Genomic DNA, 21,209 nt, shown 5'->3' on the forward strand with positions numbered 1-21,209 from the left:
TAACTGCGCCTGGACACACCATGCTGCAATGCAAAGGGGCCGCAAACACATTTATTGCATGCAGGTAAATACTGGCTGTTTTTGTATGTAGCCCACATATAATGGGCAGCTTTATTTTTTGCAATGCTATTTAGATTTCAATTTGGGCACCAACACCCAGAGCCAGATTTAAAACTTAAGGCTATATACCGGTTTGGGGCCCTCTCTCTAAACAATATATAGCATTATATTTTTGTTTCTGTTTCATGCCTCCTCCATAATTTATAATTTTCCTCCTTATAATAATTTTCCCAAATATCTGCAGTAGAGCAAAGTGCATGCACCCACAGAAAAAGGGGGATGCCCCCAGGGGAGCTATAGGAGAAGAGGAGGACCATGTGAGGCCTCCTCTGTTTGGGCCGCCTCCTTTCTGCCAGCAGCAGGGACGAGCAGTGCAATAGAGTCTAAGCACTAGAGGGCATGCACAGATCTCCAGAAAAATGGCCACCGCTCTTCTGCTGCTGCCTTCACCGCGGGACTACGAGGGGTGAGTATTAAAAGAAATGCGTGTGGTGTGGGCCCCCCCACACATTGCACCCATTATAAATATGCCACTGGGTGCCCCCATGGAGACTGCAGACAGTCCCTCTTTTCTCATAATTCAGCATCGAAAACACAGATTGCTAAAACAGCTAAAATAATGTGTTTGGGGTATTTTTTTCCATCCCTACAGCAGTATATAATTAATTGCCAGTTATTCCCAGTCAGTTTTAGCACCTCACCACTCACAATATTGTTCACATATATACTGTAGGGCAAAGAATGGCTGGCTAAACATAGTGACGGAGCAGCGGCACAAACACACAGCGGTGTAAAACAGTGGCAGACATGATGGCAATTCAATAAACTACTGTATACAACCCCATAGACAGAATAGAAAAAATATTGTGATTAAACAAGAATAGGCCCCAGGGATGTACAGGGAAATAGAGGTGGAGTATATAGTGGCAGACAGGTAAAGCATTGATTAATTGATGGATTAATTGGTTGGTTGATTGATTGATTAATTAAAATGAGTTCATTGATTTAAATTGGTTCATTTAATTTAGTTACAGGCATTGTTACATGAGAGTGCGATCAGGTATATATACATGTTGTAACTGAAGAGAATCGATCATACGCCGATGTATCGATTGTCTGATCTATTAATTACCTTATTTGACCTCAGTGTGAAGACCCCTTAGAGCTCCGTGAGAGTGTAACCTCATATGATATGACCAGTAACGATGACCACAGATACAAGGTTGAACTCTGATTTAATGATGACGAAAACAACATATTTATACACAACAAACGACGCTGGTTCAATTACATGATTGGTTAATATTTGGTGCAGAGGTAGGGAAATAGCAGTGTCTTTGTGGGGTGGCTTATACATCGCCTTGTGTAGTATTCGTTAGTTATGAGAAAGCACAGAATGTACAGTGTCTAAGGAAAGTAACAAAGTTTATGATAGCAGCGAGTACTGGAAAAGAGCCAGGATATAACCACCTTGAAATCAGCAGGGACAGACATAGAGAAACAAGATGGCTGATTAACCCTTCAATGAAAACAAGATGGCTGATTAACCCTTCAATCCCCTCTTAGAATCAATGTCCTTTTTAGACAATTTGATTCTTGTAGATGGCATCTTGTTTGGTACGATGGATTTTAACATATTCACTATAATCTTCTGGTGAGGGAAGGCTTTTGGCGAGATCAGTGTACATAGCAGGTGTTACATTATCCAGGTACTTGGAACCAATTTTCTTACATATGGGAAAGACACAATATCCTACTATCATAAGTACAATAATTATAATGAGAATAAACATGCCTATTTGTGTTAGTGCGTGTTTCCAATCGTTTAGCCATCCAAACCAGCTACTCCAGGGGTCCGTGACACCTGAGTTCTTCTTGAGTTCGATGGATAAATCTTCTAGATGTTTAATAGCTAGGGTAGTTTTCCCATTAGGACCTGTGTTGTCTGGGATATAAGTACAGCATCCATCAACCTTACCTATGTACACACAGGTTCCTCCTTTCTCGGCAAGCATCATATCTAAAGCCATGCGATTCTGAAATGTCATTTGTGATGTGGCTTCTAACTGTTCAGCAATACCTTTCAAAGCGTCCCTAGTATCATTAACGAAGCGCTGTTGATTATAATATATGTAATTTATCCAGTTCACATTTTTATTGATGGTTACCTGGGGAAGCAGGGACTCGAAGCCGGCAGCGACCTCATCACGAGCCTTAAATTCTTTAGGAACTCCCCGGGGAACACCAATAGTGTCTATGTATATGTGTGGATCGAAACTTTCCTTTGGAGCTTCTCTTTTGTTTCTGGAGTTTGTGGTAGGTTTATTTGTGGGAGGAGGCTCAGGCAAATCGGCTGGGAGAATGTGTATGGGCATAATGATCTTTGCCAGGGCACACTCTCCTTTCCAAGGATTGTCCAGCTTTGTCCTGAGTCTCATGTCTCCACAAATAAAATAAATGTCTCCTAATGATTTTTTCATGGTGGGTATACTGATATGTCTTCGTTCAGCACAATACCCATCAGGAAACAATTTCAGATCTACAGTGTTTTGTGCAGTGCTGTTTGAGTAATAACATGTATAATTACCAGGATAAATGGTTATGGTACTACCAGGATTGGTATTCTTTACCATTATGGGATATTCTTTCTTCCATTGTTCACATTTGGTTTCTTCTACAATAATATCAGTATACAGGCTAAAGAAACATTTATCTTGGTCTGAAGGTATGTGTATGGGCACCGTACCCAAGTGGGGTCTGGATTTTCCACACACATAACAATCAGTTTGATTAACTTTACGTGCATTATATTTCATCCATTCTAGCCAATAATTTACATCAGAGAAACCTGTTTCCATAGACATGGTATCTTCATACGTGGGATTATCAATGGCCAACATATCATTAAAAGTAGTGACATGTGGTTTAAGGAATGATGGTGGTGTTTTAGGTTTTACAGTGGCTTTGAGGGCGGTGTATTCTGGGTTATCGTACATGTCCTTTAAATGGAATTTTCCTCTTGGGCCCCCGTTTTCCCCTGATTGATATTTACCCAAGACATATAGTCCGGCATCACCGGGGGCCGGGTTTTCTAAGTTAATGATAAATTGGCCATTGCAGGTGCCCTTTTTTCGTAGGGACATACGGGCTAGTAAGGATCGACCATTGGACCATTTATGGATGCCAACATCGGGGTAATATCCCCAGTCTTGGCTGATATCAAAGGCAGTGGTATCTGCTCTAGTGTTCCACCCAACAGCCCCCCATGAGTTGCAAGAATCTCCCCAGTAAGTACTAGTGACACATATATATACGTGACTTACAGCGTGTGGTGTGTGTTGGATGTTACACAGCCAGGGCAGCGGTGGTTCTTCTCGATTCCCGCCTTGATTGTTTGAACAAGATACAATATCACAATAAGAAAATATGAAAGTAGCAACAGTTGTACTAGAAGAATTATACCAGAAGGTAAAACGTCCATCATTCTGAGTAATATCAACTTCAGCAAAACAGTTATAAAGAACAAGCCCGAATAAAATCACTAGGGCTAAGGTGGGGGGAGTCATATCCTGTAGCGTCGTCCTCGGCTTCAGAATGTTGTACCCCTGATTCCTCATCACCTCCAGCCGGCAGGTCTTCTCCAAGTTGGAGGTCAGAGCCACTGGCTCCCGTTATTACCTCTCTCGTCCCGTCTGTGTCAGTCTCGGGATCGGTGTCGACCTCTGTGTTGACGTGTGGTGGAGGTGGAATTTTCTTTACTCTGGATGCATGGATCCACGTTGGTCCTTCGTCGGTGAGGACAGCCGTCCTGGTAACCGCGACCACTTCTGTTTCTGGACCGTAGGTGAAATCTCCGGGGTGCTTGTTTCTCGGCAACACTTTCACTACGACCTTGTCTCCAACCCTGAATGGGTGAGTGGGTATCTGTGGATGAGAAGGATTCTTAAAGATAACATTTTGTTCTAACTCATTAAGTTTCTCTATTAGGGATCTAATGTACTCTTCTCTTATTATGTCTAGATCTCCCTCAGTTGTAACTAGTGGTTTCTTTGCCCAGGGCGTGGGAAAAGGTCTGCCCATTAGTATTTCAAAGGGGGAGTAACCTAGAGTCTTTTGTGGTGTCATTCTAATTTCAGCCAATACGATAGGAAGGACTTGTTTCCATTTTGCAAATGTACCTCCTGTCGCTTTACGTAGTTTATCTTTAAGAGTACGGTTCATGCGTTCCACGATACCGGAACTCTGTGGATGATATGGAATGTGAAACTTCCATTCTATTTGCAGTGCTTTGACTAGTTCTGCTGTGACCTTGGCTGTGAAGGCTGAACCTTTATCACTATTAATTTGAAGCGGGCATCCCCAGCGCGGAATGATTTCTCGCGTGAGTATGCGGGCTACTGTTTTTGCATCTTCTGATTTAGTGGCATATGCTTCTGGCCACCGAGAAAACATGTCGACAATGACCAGGGCATATTCCTGTCTTCCTGCATTATTGATATGTGTAAAATCGATTTGCAGGTGAGTGAATGGAGTGGTTGGGTATTCTAGGTGCTGGTGTCTTGCTTTGTCTGGGTTATTTGGGTTGTTTCTGAGACATATTATACATCTACTGATGTATTGTTTAATGAGATCTTTTGCATTAGTAATGTAGAAATCATTGGAGAGGAGTAAAGTAGTTGTTACTATACTATGGTGTCCTACTCCGTGGTAGTGTGCTATGAACAATGATGCACTGGTTTGGGGTATACATGGTTTCCCCTCTTTGCAGATTAATCCAGTCCGTGGATTCTTCTGCAGTATTGGATATGTCCAATCTGATAGATCTGAATTAGAGGCAGCAGCCTGTAATTCTGTCAGTAGGTATGTATCATCTAACGAAGGAGGCGAGATGACAGCAAGAGTGAGGTTATATGTTGCTATAGTGGCAGCACGTTTAGCAGCGGTATCAGCAAGAGCGTTGCCTTTGCTGATATCATCCTTTCCTCCAGTGTGTGCTTTACAATGAAGGATGGCAATTTGAGATGGTAATGTAATTGCGTGTAAGAGATCTGTGATGAGTTGCGCATGTGATATGCCTTTCCCATCAGCACCAGTGAAGCCTCGGCGTTACCAGATCATCCCATGATCATGAACAACTCCGTAAGCGTATTTGGAGTCCGTGTAAATTGTGACAGGTTTGTCTTTGTAAATGTGACAAGCTCGAGTGAGTGCAATGAGTTCTGCAGCTTGTGCTGACTGTAAGGGGACTGTCTTTGCTTCAAGGGTGGTGTTTGGAAGTTTAACCACTGCATATCCTGCCTGGTACGTGTTGTCATTGGGACGGCTGCAGGAGCCGTCAACAAATATTATGTCGGCATCGGGGATAGGTACAGTCGACATGTCTTGTCTGGGTGAAGTTTCTGAGTCAATTGTCAGAGTACAGTCATGTTGAGGCGGCGCCTCGTCGTCAGGTCCTTTAAGACCTAAAAGTGCGTTTAGTACAGGGACAGGTCCTTCTGTGTTTGTTGCGTATTTTACAGTGAGAGAAGGGTTCCCTAGTAGGAGTACTTCATAGCCGCTGAGTCTTTGGGCAGACATGTGTTGTGTGTGTAGACCTTTGAGGATGGAGAGGACATTATGTGTGGTATGTAACACAGTAGGATGTCCTAATGTAAGTGATGTGGACATCTCAACAACCATTGCACAGGCAGCCAGTGCTCGAAGACAAGCTGGCATTCCTTGCACAGTGACAGGCATTACCTTTGAGAAGAATGCGACTGGGCGCATTTTGCCTCCATGAAGTTGGGTCAGTACACCCGCCATAGTTGTACATGTGTCCCTTGCAAACAAGTGAAATGATAACATATAGTCCGGGAGACCAAGCGCGGGACTCTGTACTAACATTTCTTTCAATTTTTTTAAATGCAGAATACATTTCATCTGACCATTGTATAACCTTGGGTTTGTCTTTGAGTGTGCATTGTCTCAAGATATTATCATAGTAGGAACAATCAGAGATCCACTGTCTGCAGTAACTTACCATACCCAAGAAAGACAACATATCCTTCTGGGTAGTTGGGGTGACCAGGCCCAATACAGACTGTATGCGTTGTGGACTGATTTTTCTTTCTCCCTCAGAGAGTACAAAACCCAGGTAATTGACATGCGTTTTACACCATTGCAATTTTTCTCTTGACACTTTGTGTCCACATTCTGCTAACCAGTTTAACAATGAGATTCCATCTAACCGGCTGGTCTCCTCGGTGACACTACAGAGAAGCAGATCATCTGCATACTGTAGCAGGACAGAACTATGGGGGGGGTGCCATGGAGCCAATGTGGCTTGGAGGATTATGCTATAGACCACTGGAGAGTCAATATAGCCTTGGGGTAAACGACACCAGGTTAATTGTTTACCTTCAAATGAAAAAGCAAAGAGTAATTGGGTCTCTGTGTCTATAGGAATGCTAAAAATGCGTTTTTCAAATCTATGACATTAAAGTGGGTTGCGTTTGCAGGGATTGCTGAGATGAGTGAATTGATGTCAGGTACTATGGGTGCAATAGGAACAATGAGATCATTTACTTTTCTCAAGTCTTGTACGAATCTAACAGAGCCATCGGCCTTAGCAACAGGGTTGATAGGTGTCGAGTAAGGTGAGACAATGTACCTGAGTATGCCTTGTTCGAGGAAGTCATGTATCATAGGTCTAAGACCTTCAATCTTTTCTGGTGAGAGTGAATATTGTCTGCAAAACACGGGTTGTGTATCTGGTTTGAGCTTGGCTTTGTATGGTGTACAGGGTATGAAGCCAGTGTCATAAGGGCCAATGGCCCAAATTCTATCATCAATTTGATCAAGTGAGTTGTCCAGAGTATTTTGTAGTGACACAAAGTGTGGGGAGGTGACTTGGAGCCCACTCCCTTGTGGAGAGGGTGAGATGGAGATGTGGAATTTACTAAACAAGTCACGGCCCAGTAAGTTAACAGGACATTCTGGGATGATCCTGAATTGGTGTATCCCTAAGTGTTTTCCCTTGTCAGAGCGTATGATAACTGGGTCAGTCAGGTATGTGTCAGTGGGTATCCCGTTGATTCCCATTGAAGGAGTAGTCTTTTGCAGTTCACCATCATAGTTAAGAGAACACAAAACACTGGTTGTTGCCCCACTGTCTACTAGAAAGGACAGTTTTTTATCATCAACATATAATGTGATGAGGGGTGAATCTTCCCAATGAGTAGTGAACTGTGCAAAAGATGGGATACCCTCCTCCGGGCCCCGTCAATGTGCAGGGTCAGACCAGTCCACTCTGAAACGTACATGGTCTTGAACTGATGTTGAGTGTGGTCTGTATGGTCCCTGTTGGGGTCTGGGAGTGTAAGGTTGTTGTGGTTTCTGGGGAGGGAGTGGACAGTCCCTAGCCCAGTGTGTATTCCGGCCACAGTTGAAACAAGTTGTTTGTCTTGGTACTGCACCAGTATTGTTGTAATCTCTGTTGTATGGAGGCGCACGGGGTGTTGGACCCTGAGGGGGTCTATATGGTCTTTTCTGGTTATTTTGTGGGATCCCCCTATTTGGTCTATTTGGTGGGCCTCTGTTATTATTTTGGAAGTTGTGAGTAGAAGTGACGACAGTCTTCTTCATATCAAAACATCCAGCAGATTCTTTTTCATATAAGTGCTCACTAAATTCAGTGAGTTTGTCAGATGTCCAGGTAGAGACATTCTGTTTGACTGGCGTGGAAATGGAGGGGTGTAGGTTATTGATAAAGGTGGAAATGAGTAAAGGGAATATTTCAAGAAATAGTCCCGTTTCCTCAGTCCAGCATCTTTTAAATCTCTTCCAAAATTCAGTGACTGTAGGTTTCTATTTACATGAAACTGCAATAGGCAGCGATGTTCAGTGTTAGGGAGAGAGAGGCCAATACTGCAGCTTCCCCCTCAGACCCCCCTCTTCCAGCAAAGACACAGAAGCCTAGCAGGAATCCGCCGTACACCCTGAGAGCTCAACAGAAAATAGATCTTTCAAAGCTGAACTGGTGTACGGTGATTTCATTCCACATGTCAGTTATCTCCTGTGCTTTGTTAAGGGGATAGTCTGCAGCTGTTTACTATATTGCAGGGATCGGGGTATTAATACTGGGGACTTGATTCCAGTCCCATCTATTATATTGTCCACCTCATGGATTAACAAGGTAATAATTTGTGGGCAACATATTCCTTACATATTTCACTAGGTAATGGGGGTGGATAGACTGTTTTATTCTTACTATTATTTCCACCCATGTCGGGGTATGATTGTGTATCAATATTTCTGACTATGAATGGGAGCGTGGAAAGTTCTTAATACTCAGACCAGGGGCACCGTCTTCAGTCAGGCAGGTCGGGACCTGTGGCAGCAGACTGTGAGGGTTGGTCTTTATCTGAATATTATATGAACTATATTTCCTCTAGATACATCCCATTAAATATAAAAGTACAAAATGTTAGTGAAACAACAGACCGTCTACGTGACGGTGGACAGAGTCTTGTTGTTATGTTGCTGAGAACTGTATGTGAAGCCTCACGTTGCGTTACTCCGAGAAGGAGAGCATAAAGTCCGCAAGTCTGTTGGCATACAGTAGTCAGATTAGACAAATGGTGAAGTTATTGTGCGTGAACTTACCAGCCGCACGGTTTACAAGGAAATACAGATATCACGAGTGTGTATACTCACCAATCACACAGGGATATTGAATGAAAGAAAAACTTATACTTTAAGACAATACAATAAAGACAATTGGCCAATAAAGAATGGGCGTTCAAAGTGAGGTACTATTTAGACTAAAGACCCCAGGTCTCCTTCGTACTCCAAGTACGGCATCACTATTTAGACTAAAGACCCCAGGTCTCCTTCGTACTCCAAGTACGGCATCTGATCCTAGATCAGGTTATGTGCACAAAAATAGAAGACTTTAACTTCTATGATAGAAGACTCTAACTTCTATATAAGACATTCAACATACCCCAGGCATGGTGTCACAGGTTCAGGATCGAGTATGTCCGTAACCTCACAACAGATTCAGGCAGACTGTAAAATCTTTATGACATCTGTGTAGGAATGGACCTCGCATCCCGCGGCAGAGCCCCCACTTGAAGAGAATCGATCATACGCCGATGTATCGATTGTCTGATCTATTAATTACCTTATTTGACCTCAGTGTGAAGACCCCTTAGAGCTCCGTGAGAGTGTAACCTCATATGATATGACCAGTAACGATGACCACAGATACAAGGTTGAACTCTGATTTAATGATGACGAAAACAACATATTTATACACAACAAACGACGCTGGTTCAATTACATGATTGGTTAATATTTGGTGCAGAGGTAGGGAAATAGCAGTGTCTTTGTGGGGTGGCTTATACATCGCCTTGTGTAGTATTCGTTAGTTATGAGAAAGCACAGAATGTACAGTGTCTAAGGAAAGTAACAAAGTTTATGATAGCAGCGAGTACTGGAAAAGAGCCAGGATATAACCACCTTGAAATCAGCAGGGACAGACATAGAGAAACAAGATGGCTGATTAACCCTTCAATGAAAACAAGATGGCTGATTAACCCTTCAGTAACTCAGGTCTCTCCTTAAATCTCTCCAATGGCAGATGTTACAGATGGGCTGCAGGCGATGCAGCACATTGAAGCCAGGATTTTGCACATGCACAATACAATCACCCAATAGTGCGCTTGCCTGGACCGGCTAGCGGTGGAACAAAGGTAGTGGAGACCCAGCAGCGCAGAGATCAGCAGCCCCCCCTCCTTCTGATCACAGGTAGGAGTTACAGTTGAATCTGTCCCTCACTATTTCCATTATTTTTTTAATATTTATTTTAACAGTGCTTCTATGGTACATATTGTTTTATAGAGAAGGTATAGATGCATCAGCTGCTAACAGAGTTGCCAGCACCACCGTCATCCTGTACTTGATCATCCTTCACTACCATAATCATAAGCCCAACGAGATTGCCTGAGGCCACCACCTGCGGCTGCCTTACACTATCACAGTCTTACAGAATATCCTGGTAAACATGTGAGTTCTCATTCCCTGTATAATCGTAGCATAACAGGAGTTGAACAAACATTACCATTACTATGAGAAGATACGAGTCACCAGTCTCCTTTTTTGTGCGCTATTAAATGTAAGTGGTTACACCTGTGCAAGCGTGTATATATTATATACATAAACCGGGTTTGACCGCGGCTTTGCTCGTGTGGATTTCTGTTATTACTCAGCAGAACTAAAGACAGTAGAGGACGGTGCCGGCTCTTACTATGCTGAGGAGAACCGCTGCTGCCGACTAGGTCCTCCGATGCAGAATGGAGCTAATAGGCACCAAGGACTGGTGCATGTTCTGCCAAACAAGCACCTACAACATGGAGAAAGCTTTCTTACAGGCTAATAAACTACAAATGCATATGAGACATTGCCTGTCCCTGTCTATGAATCCTGGCACTGCATTTTGGTAGAGTGAAAACTGAATTGAGGGATAGATGTATGAAGCAGTAATAAAGGAGAAGTGATAAAGTGCCTGATACTTTATCACCGGACAATCAGCTCCTAACTGTTAAGTTACAGGCTGGGTTTAAAAAGGGACAGTCAGGAGCTGATTGGCTGGTGATAAAGTATCAGGCACTTTGGGCCTTATTCTAGTTCACTCTTAGAGGCAAATTCCTTCTTAGATGGACAAAACCATGTGCACTGCAGGGGGGCAGATGTGCAGAGAGAATTAGATGTGGGTGAGTTATTTTGTTTCTGTGCCGGGAAAATATTAACTGCTTTATTTTTACACTGCAATATAGACCTCATTTTGAAGAAAAAACCCCACCCAAATCTAATTCTCTCTGCACATGTTACATCTGCCCCACCTGCAGTGCACATAGTTTTGTCCATCTAAGAAGGAATTTTCCTCTAAGAGTGAACCATACTTGCCTACCTGACCCTCTCTTTGCGAGAGAAAATGATGCTCTGTTTCTGGACTTCCCTGGTAATGTATGATTGCCATCACCTGTGGGGAGCTAGGTAAAGGTGTTTCACCACAGGTGCTGGCAATCATACATTACCAGGGAAGTCCAGGAGCAGAGCATTTTCTCCCGCATGGAGAGGGTCATGTAGGCAAGTATGGAGTGAACTAGAATAAGGCCCTTTATCACTTCTCCTCCCTTATCACTGCTTCATACATCTACCCCTCAGTGATTTATAGCGCTGCACATGTATCTGAGGCAAACATTAGGGAACACTGAGAGCCACATGTATCTGAGCTGCACCTCCACTTGTAGATACAGTAAGTGGTTGTAACTGGATGGAAAATGGTCATTTGTACGTAGGCTTATAATAGTATGAGGCAGGTTTTGGGCATGTAAGCAGAATGTATATGCCGTTATTATTATTTATTTAGTTATTTATTTTTAAAGACACCACCTAGGTTTCACAGCGCTGTACAGGGAATATGTAAAGAAACACCGAAACTGACATACAGTATCAGTGGTACAATAATTGGGACCTATCTAGAAGTATGTATGCACAAAATGCAACTGCTAGATCGCTGGCAGCAAAGATAGGGCTGGTGAAAGTGCAGGCTGATAGTGATGCCCGCCACTCACATAGGTCACAGAGATTAATCCATGTATGCTTCCATGAATGCACAGCCATCGCAAGTGGATCGGGGCCCGGGCACTGGAGGTGTGGCTAAATCCAGGAGCTGTGGTCATAGGGATAAAATAAAAGTAGGAGCAATAAAAGCTGCAAAAGGAGGACGTTCTGTATTGTACAGGGGCACTGACCCAGGGACCATCCAACAACTCCGGCCCCGGGTACACAGTGCCAGCTTTCCCCCTGTCTTGGCACTCTTGTATGCATGCGATGCAGCCAATTTGCAGAAGCTCCGAATCAGCCCTCATAATGGGCCTCATTTTGGTTCATTCTTTCTGACAAAATCCTTCTTAGATGGACAAAACCATGTGCACTGCAGGGGGGCAGATGTAACATGTGCAGAGAGAATTAGATTTGGGTGAGTAATTTTGTTTCTGTGCAGGGAAAATACTGACTGCTTTATTTTTACACTGCAATATAGATCTCACTTTGAAGTAAAACCCCACCCAAATCTAATTCTATCTGCACATGTTACATCTGCCCCACCTGCAGTGCACATGGTTTTGCCCATCTAAGAAGGATTTTGTCAGAAAGAATGAACCAAAATAAGGCCCAATGTGTCTCCCTCCTAATTTAGCAGCTTTATGTGTATAAGAGATCATGGCGAGAGTATGGTTAAGGTATAGGGGGTCGACAATGTGTATATCGACCACTAATGGTCGACAGTGACTAGGTCAACACTTGCAATGGTCCACATACCATAGGTCGACATAAGCTTAAGGTGGACATGGTCGACACAAGTTTTTCTCGGTTTTCTGTTGTCTGTCAACATCGACACCGTATAAGTGTACCCCGTCCCCTCGCATACATCGCTGCATGCGCCATGCTTCGGGCACAATATTACATTCTCACTCTTTGCCCACTTGGATACTAAAGTATGAACCAAGTCAGTCTACGCCCCAAAAAATGGAAAAACTTGAGTGTCAACCTTGTTGACCTTAAGCTTGTGTTGACCATCTGTCCACTTATGCTATGTTGACTATTTTCAGGTGTGGTTTTCTTTTTCCAATAATCAGCCTTTGACAGATGTTAATACAGTAATATCCTGTTGGTTATTTTCACAGGTTCTTTGAAAAAGCTGGGAGTACCCCAGCAAAACGCATCAGGCTGTGTCACCCCAATATTTGTGGCTATTGTTGACCTACAACAAATCAATCCTTCCATTTGGATACCTGAACCAGGACTGTATTTGGCACTTTTAGATGAGCACCACCAGAGGACATCCATCCAATTGGCACTTCTCCGCAGGGCAATATGGGGCAGTATGGATAGTGTCATGGTTAGCATTACTGCCTCACAGCACTGAGGTCATGGGTTCCATTTCCACCATGGCTATAACTGTGCGGAGTTTGTATATTATCCATGTGCTTGCGTGGGTTTCCTCCGGGTACTCCGGTTTCCTCCCACAATCCAAAAATATACTGGTAGGTTAATTGGCTTCTAACAAAAATTAACCCTAGAATGTCTGTGTGTGTATGTGTGGTAGGGAATATAGATTGTAAGCTCCACTGGGGCAGGGACTGATGTGAATGTTCAACTATACTCTGTACAGCGCTGCGGAATATGTGTGCGTTATATAAAAACCTGTTAATAAATAAATATCCATGCACTTTTGATGCAAGACTGTCCTTTTTGAACACTTACCTCCGTGCATTTACATAACATTTGAAAGTCCACTATAGGAACAGGATCCTAGGTAAAAGAAGAGGTGACCACTTCCCACAATCTTGATTAAACCTACACAAATGGTTCTATGTGATCACTTTTTCATTTTAATTGAACAATTGGTTTTATTATTGTTGCTTAATCATGTATGAATAAATGTATTTTTTTTATTTTTCACGCTTTGTGATAATTTTGGTGCCTTTCCTCAAAAGTGCAGTTTATTCCTCTATGGTTATTTTTTTGGCCTTGACTAAAATAGTGGTTTTAGTTTTTCCAAAAAATATTTAGACAATTCTGGATTTATTTTGATCAATCTTCATATGCCGCCAGGGGTGGATTGGCCATTATATCTACCGGGAGCTTTCCCGGGAGGCCAACACTACAGAGGCCGCTGCCGCCGAAAGTTGCGCATGCGCACAGCCACACTGACAGTGACAGACTGGGGCTGAGGCCGGGCCGCTCAGCGGCAGGAGGCTTGCCCAGTCCCTGTGTGCGGCCCTGCCTCCTCCGCCTGTCATTGGTGGGTGGCTGCCATCAGAGAGAGTGGCCTTGCCTCCTCCCGCCCGCTGTCCACTGCCTGCCCCTTCTCCTCCAGCATCCTCAACAGGGACCATGCCAAGAATAATGAATAATGCCATGGTGATCGCATAATGTGTCAAATAAAAATATGAGTGATTCCCCAATCTGCGGAAACGCCGCACACAGTGCCCTGCTGGCTGCTACTATATGCGGCCCCGCCTCCTCCCGCCCGCTGTTCTCCGAGTGACCAAGTCCCAGAGAACAGTAGTAACTGTCAAGGGCCCCGGGAGGCTCTGGTAAAAATCAGGAGCCTATCGCTAAATACGGGAGGGTAGGCAACTCTGACCTAAATGATATTTTTGCACCTGTGCCCCCAACCCCCGCCACTGACACTGCTGTGCAAAGTTGCTGAGGACTGCGATCATATAGCCACCACACAGACAGAGGGAAAATCTGCCCTGTGAATGTATTATACCCCTTTCAGTATTATCCCGGTAATTTTCCGGCTCTTGCCGTGTCGACCAGGGTTTTTTTTCTGTCTGAAAGGGTCAACACGGGTCTAAATTCCCTGGACTTCGACACAGGTATTTACCTGGGTTTTTCCCGTGTCTCACCCGTGTTCCCAGCTGTGTGAAAGGCTCCGACACGGGATTTTTATCCTGGCAATTGATAAAAAGCAGATATAGGGTTAAGCCCCCAGGCCGTACGTCAAGGCATCTCTGTCACTGGGGGTCCCTAACACTGGGTATGGGTCTGGGGTGTGGGCCCCCAATATGCCGGCACAGGCTGACTACTCCAGGGCAGCACACAAATGAAAGTTAGTAGGTGTTAAATAAGAAGCACATAAGTGCTATGTAGGAAGGTGAAGGTGTGATTAAAATAATACATACAATGTGATAGGGAAAAACATAAATGTTAATAAAGTGTTAGGGTGTGTCGACCTGGAGCAGACCAGCCATACCAACAAAGAGGGAATCACACTCCCAAACCCATCCCATGCACAATAACAAATTTATGGGCCTAATAGCCCAGTGTAAGGCCACATGATAATGGCTTACAACATCTGAGAGCCAGCTTACCTGGAGATACCCCTGGCTTCTCCAATGGCACTCAGGTGTCAGCAATCCCTCCTAATGCTGACCCATATATGCCTCTCTATTATCTGATTATTATATGTATATTTCTCATTCAGTGTGCAATAGGGAAACAAACTGTTTTTTTTCCTAACCAGATTTACCCCTCCCTGTTGGCACCTGAATGACAGACCTCTGATTGAGCAGCTTGCCAATAAAAGTGTTGTGCAATTGATAAAAAGCGCTTATTGGCTGTGCAGCATAGTGCTGCGCGATTGGCTGGGCATTTCTGGGTTCCTGATTGACTGTAGCAGAGGCGTCAGACATGTGCTATGCTGCAGCACAAAAGCAGACAGGCATGGCGCATTGGAAAGAAGAGGAGGTCCATGAACTGCTGGAGGCCAGAGGGGAGAAAGAGATCAGGGAACAAATCACTGGCACAGTGAAGGACGCTGTAGTCTATACCAATATTGCCAAGATCCTCACCTCAACCTCACCTAAACGGCAAAACACACAGAGCACTCATGACCTCTGGGTTCAGCAACTTGTCAGCCATGTTTAATGCATACTTGCCTACCTGACCCTCTCCATGCGGGAGAAAATGCTCTGTTCCTGGACTTCCCTGGTAATGTAGGATTGCCATCGCCTGTGGTGAAACACCTTTCTTATCAATTACCTAGCTCCCCACAGGTGATGGCAATCCTACATTACCAGGAAGGCCAGAAACAGAGCATTTTCTCCCACATGGAGAGGGTCAGGTAGGCAAGTATGGTTTAATGCAATGCAGTGTGCAGACACCTCCCACTTTTCATGACCTCATCTCTGTGTGCCTTTGAAACTGTCCTTTTCTTATGACTAGAGACAGGATTATATGCAATATAAAAAGCTTGAAATATGCATGCAAATATGCATGAAAAATACTTAAAATATGCATGAAAAATACTTAAAATATGCATGAAAAGTGTTAAAATATGCTACATTAAATAATGAAAAAAAAAATTTTTTTTACTTATTTATTTAAAAATCAGCATCCTATTAGTTGCAAATAAACCTCAAAAATAGGCCCACAGCACCTGCAGATGTTTAGTGCCGTACACAGGATTTTTTTTCTTCCAGGCTGCTACAGCATACTGCAGCGTCCTAAGCTCTTCTGTTATCAACTACACAGACCCTCATCTCCAGCGCAGATGGATCAAATGTCAGCATAGCATGTGAAAGAGGCACAGTGGAAGGCTTTCTCACAATCCTTCCGCCCACCTCCTCTGCTGCTGAAGTCTCTCTCTTGGCGCAAAGTCCCAAGCCAGGGGCAGGCAAAGGTTCAGGAGCTTTGTGGCATAACCCGCCCCGCCTGACTTTTATTAAAATAGATTGGCAGCCTAGAGCAATGTCCCCATACTGCGCACATATTGGCCCAGCCTGCACACTCTACCACTACCTGGCCAGCAGGAGGGCAAATCAGTGCTGTGATTCGTGGGTGGAAAGGTGGTGGGTCCTAAAATATGCACCATCACTAGATTTTAGGTAAAATATGCAATAACATGTGAGAATGGGCAAAATATGCGTATGCATATGCAAATATGCAAATGCATATAATCCTGTCTCTACTTATGACACACAGAGATTTTCAGAAAAAATCCGGCTTCTGTGTGAAAGGGGTCAACATGGGAAATACCCGGGTTTTTGTTGCTGTGTGAAAGGGGGTCAGCACCTTTCAGCCTAGTTCTACCCGGGTTTTTGTATCCGGGAAATACCTGGGTTTTGGGGAAATTTCTGACTGAAAGGGGTATTACCTGCAAATCCACAACTCATCATGAAATGATTTCCCCACTCTGTGCAAGTGTGTGCAACTCTGACAGACCCTCCCTAAAAAGGCCTGGGCACACCTGACCTTTTCAGGACACATCCAGAAAACAGCTGTTTAACACCTACAAACCCTGACTTCTTGTGAGTAAAACTGAGGTGATTGCGATTAGATTATATGCTGATTGTTGTCTTTGTTTGGCCATGTGCATGCACACAATGATCCTTACACATGCACAGTTGTTTGATAATAGATAGGCTTGTAAATTCGTACAACAGCGATCAACTCTGAATCAGGCCCAATATGTATACATAAGTATTTGCAGCTTTCAGAATGTAGACCTACTGTATAAGAATTTGCAGCTTTCAGCATTGATTGTGAAGCTGTCAGCATTGATTGTGCACTGACACCTATTGTCTATAGATGGTACTGCAGCAAATCTTCACATGTTTTGCTACCCAATGTCACAGATGGGAAGCTGCTTTTTCGTTGCATAGCCATACCTCCCAACATGACCCTCTCCAGGAGGGACACATTGTTCTGCTCCTGCACTTTCTTATTAATGCATGATTACTTTTATCGGTGTTGAACATGTTAACTAATAAGAAAGGTGTTTCAACACAGGTGTTGGCAATCATACATTGGGGCAGATGTATTAAGTCTTAAAAAGAGATAAATGCAAGGGAGATAAACATCTAGCCAATCACCTGCTAACTGCCATGTTACAGGCTGTGTTTGAAAAAAGTCAGTTAGCAGGTGATTGGCTGGATGTTTATCTCTCCTTATCACCCTTGCATTTATCTCTTGTTCAGGCTTAATACATCTGCCCCATTAAGAGGAAAGTGCAGGAGCAGAGCAATGTGTCCCTCCTGGAGAGGGTCATGTTGGGAGGTATGCACATACCTCCCAACTGTCACGATTCCATCGGGACAGTCCCGATTTTCGGGTCCTGTCCCGACGTCCCACCCGCGGCAGGCATTGTCCCGCTGCGGGGGGTGGCAGTTGGGAGACCCCCCAATCTAGTAGAATAGACGCTGTGCGCATGCGCACAGCGTCTATTCTCGTATGAAAATGAGGTTGCGGCTAATTAGCATAAGCCGCGCCCTCATTTGCATACGCCCCGCCCCCTTTTCGGGCGCTCGCGCGGCAAAGTTCCTCCGGACAGAAGTTGGGAGGTATGTATGCATATCCACTGTCTAAATTTTTCCTTCCTTTCGTTTCACGATTGTATCTCTCTGTGAGGCTTGATATATCTTCCCGTTGATCATATTTTGAACCTGCATCAATGTTATACTGCAGCATATCTGGATGACATAATCATGTTTAACGTTTAATGGCAGACCCACCTTAAGATGTCCTTTTTATTTTGGTTAACTTTTATATATATATATATATATATATATATATATATATATATATATATATATATATATATATAGAGATTATATGAAAACCCCCTTTCCCATATATACAAAACCTCCACATAGATGTCCCACATCATATACTACTCCAAGTGCATAAATATTAATTGAGAGGGTGCACCAGAGGTTCTGCACTGTGTTCAAAATTTATACTATGAAATGGGGTGTGAAGTGGGGTGTGCACAAGAAAACATGAATTTCTCTTGATAAAAGCAAGGTGAGTTTGTAAGTGCACACATATTTGGTTAGGGAATATAGACCATAAACTCCTCTGGGGCTCCTATTGTGGTAACAATCAAATCACCCTGACTTTAAAGTTATTTGAACAGATCCTTTCATTTGCGATTAGGCTGATTTGCCGATTGCCATCATAGGAATCCATGTTAAACTCTTTATATGGACATCTATGGTAAAAACCGCCATAGGAGCCCATAAAACCACCATAGGAGCCCATAAAACCCCATAGGAGTTTATGTTCATAACATGGGTGTCTATGGAGAGGCGAACAGCCTATGAGGCGTGGAGCTCCTCTGCAGCTCTGCCCTGATAGGCTGAGGGGAGTAAAGAGGTGGAGACAAGCACATTCAGGGTGTGGTGAGATGAGGGACAGGGGTTGAGGGCAAAGGAAGGGAGCGTTGACGGGATATGGATACTGTGCTATGATTGAGGGTGTCCTACCCTTAAAGTCTCTACAAGTAGTGACATTTTGTGGATTATATGTGTGGTACGAATGGGAACTGTTCACCAGATAGTTTAAAATATGTTTATTGTATTGAATCAGTTGATCATGTAATTCGGATAAGAGTCAGACTCCTGAGACTATTCCCTAAGTCTCTCAGGAGGGCCACCGCAGTGTCACTCTGGAGTGATCTTGAGAAGGTATTAGAGTATCCTTTAGAGATCCCTATCCCATAGGGTCCTCATCCCGGATTCTATGTTCCCCAGTAATTTGCTGGTGGCCTTAATCTGGGTCAATCTTTACTTGAATGTTCATTAAGCTTCGTGTAGTTCATATGTAAGTATGCTGTTCAGTTTGCCGCTGTGAATGTGCTTACTGTTGGTGTTGGTAAGGAGGTGCGCCTCCATCCGTGTAGTGCACCTTCCATTGGTGGTGTAGTGGATGTGGACTGCTGTATGCTCTCCCTCTGTCTCCTACACATTGGTGGTGTAGCAATGCTTAGGGATGCATCTGCTTGCGTCTCCCGGTCTGTATGTGTCGCACTTCTGGGTTCCCAAGATCTCGCTATAGCCTCTTGCAGGACTTTGTTGTTCAGGTTGTGTTTCTCTATCTTGCCAGGCAGTTTGTGGTGGGTACAGCGGCAGGGGGTGGTATTGGCAAGACCTGATTGGGTGGTCGTATGTGGTTAATGTCCAATGCGTTTCGGTTCAAAGCCTTTGTCAAGGACATCAAGGGACTCCCACAGTCCCATGAGGATGAGCTGCATATGTAAACACACAGATGCAGAGGCATGGGGATGGAGCAGAGGATTGCTTGATCAGGCAAGGTGACAGAGGTACATATGGGTAGAGGATATCACAGGTGCGTATGGAAAGGCAGGTGTTATGATCCAGAGAGGGAGTACCTGAGTAAACTAGAAGGGGGTTGGTACTTGTGGCTTATCTGGGCGTCCGATGTTGAAATTGTATGCCAGTAACCTAAGTATGTGATTTGATGCGATTTCCCTTGAAATTCCCTTGAAGAGAAAACCGCGTTGCATTGTATGCTATTGTATTGCATGCGATGCGATTTGATGCGATTTTAATATGTACAGATGCCTGTTTCATATGTGAAATGGCCCCCCAGACCCCATTTTTAATTGTATACCCACCCTGATGGCTAAATGACCCCCATTGTTAAAGCCACCCCACTATCAACGCCAACCCGAAGCGTGGCGAGCGCAGCGAGCCCGCGTGGGGCGGCGGTACGCGTCCTCCGACCTTTTCATACCCCCACTGTCCACGTCGGCGTGGAGTTGATTTTATATAGTGTGGCGAGCCACCGAGCCCAAAGCGTGGCGAGCGCAGCTGGATACCTTCACAGCTATACGCGTCCCCTCGCGGGCTTCACAGGTATCCGCTTCCCCTCGCGGGGCTCGCCACGCTTCGGGCTCGGTGGCTCGCTGCGCTCGCCACACTATATAGAGTCAACTCCACGCCGACGTGGATAGTGGGGGTATGAAAAGGTCGGAGGACGCGTACTGCCGCCGCTCGCCACGCTTCGGGTTGGCGTTGATAGTGGGGTGGCGTTAACAATGGGGGGCATTTAGCCATCAGGGTGGGTATACCATTAAAAATGGGGTCTGGGGGCCATTTCACATATGAAACAGGCATCTGGGTGCCTTCACATATTAAAATCGCGGCAAATCGCATCGCATGCAATCTGATTGTATGCGATGCGATTTGACGCGATTTTTAGGTGCGATGAAGAAAATCAGGCGCCCAGATAAGTCACAAGTACCAAAGCTTACTTGAAGAGTTGGATGTTTCGGGAAGGTGACTCTTGGCAACCGTGTTCTGGACAGTTGCCCCGGTACACACAGGTGTAATACTCACGGAGGTCACCAGCAGGTTTTCGTGCCTATAATAGCCACGTTCCCATAAGGCTTTATATACCTACCGGTACTGGGATGCCTCCAGGACTTATGCCACTGGTGCCAGTGCAAGCTTACCCCACATGATCAGGGCCACTGTTGGTATAGATAAGTGAGCAAGAAGAAAGATAAAGAATAGAAAGAATACTGCACTCAAGCATTACAGGGTTTGGTGGCAAGATGACAAGAAATATAGATAAGGCAATGTACTACAATAACAAAGTGTACAAAAATAACTATCACTAGATACTGTGGGGGAAATTTACTAATATGAATTCGTAAAAAATAGGTGTATTCGTAGGCAGAAATACACCTATTTTTTACACATTTGTATTTTACTACCCCAAAAATACAGCAATTCGTATTCTTAAAGATGGGACATTCGTATTTGTATTTACAAATACGAATGTCT

The 21,209-nt window shown here is 44.1% G+C and overlaps 1 protein-coding gene and 1 long non-coding RNA gene across 5 annotated transcripts in view; one reads left to right on the plus strand and one right to left on the minus strand.

Annotated features, from left to right (window-relative positions):
- Nucleotides 1-10,497, plus strand: part of LOC146036664 (uncharacterized) — a 39,871-nt gene extending 29,374 nt beyond the window's left edge. For 2 of the 4 annotated variants that reach the window (XR_014460910.1, XR_014460911.1), the window contains 4 exons: nt 305-526; nt 9,683-9,849; nt 9,943-10,216; nt 10,314-10,497. This is a non-coding gene — a long non-coding RNA (uncharacterized LOC146036664). The remainder of the gene's footprint in view (nt 1-304; nt 527-9,682; nt 9,850-9,942; nt 10,217-10,313) is intronic. The other 2 variants (XR_014460912.1, XR_014460913.1) reach the window with 1 other exon arrangement.
- Nucleotides 1,279-9,339, minus strand: LOC146035799 (uncharacterized). The gene is made up of 2 exons (XM_083159437.1): nt 9,224-9,339; nt 1,279-3,984 (listed from the first exon to the last, which is right to left on the minus strand). The coding sequence occupies exon 2, from the start codon at nt 3,675-3,677 to the stop codon at nt 1,641-1,643; it is 2,037 nt and encodes a 678-aa protein (XP_083015563.1). The 5' UTR covers nt 3,678-3,984; nt 9,224-9,339; the 3' UTR covers nt 1,279-1,640.
- Nucleotides 10,498-21,209: the final 10,712 nt, after the last annotated feature.

The sequence above is a fragment of the Crinia signifera genome, chromosome 9 (genome assembly GCF_055691185.1).
Source record: "Crinia signifera chromosome 9, ASM5569118v1, whole genome shotgun sequence".
Lineage (NCBI taxonomy): Eukaryota > Metazoa > Chordata > Amphibia > Anura > Myobatrachidae > Crinia > Crinia signifera.

Coding starts and splice junctions, on each gene's coding strand:
- LOC146035799 (XM_083159437.1), bottom strand. CDS start 3,677: ATGAGGAATCAGGGGTACAACATTCTGAAGCCGAGGACGACGCTACAG.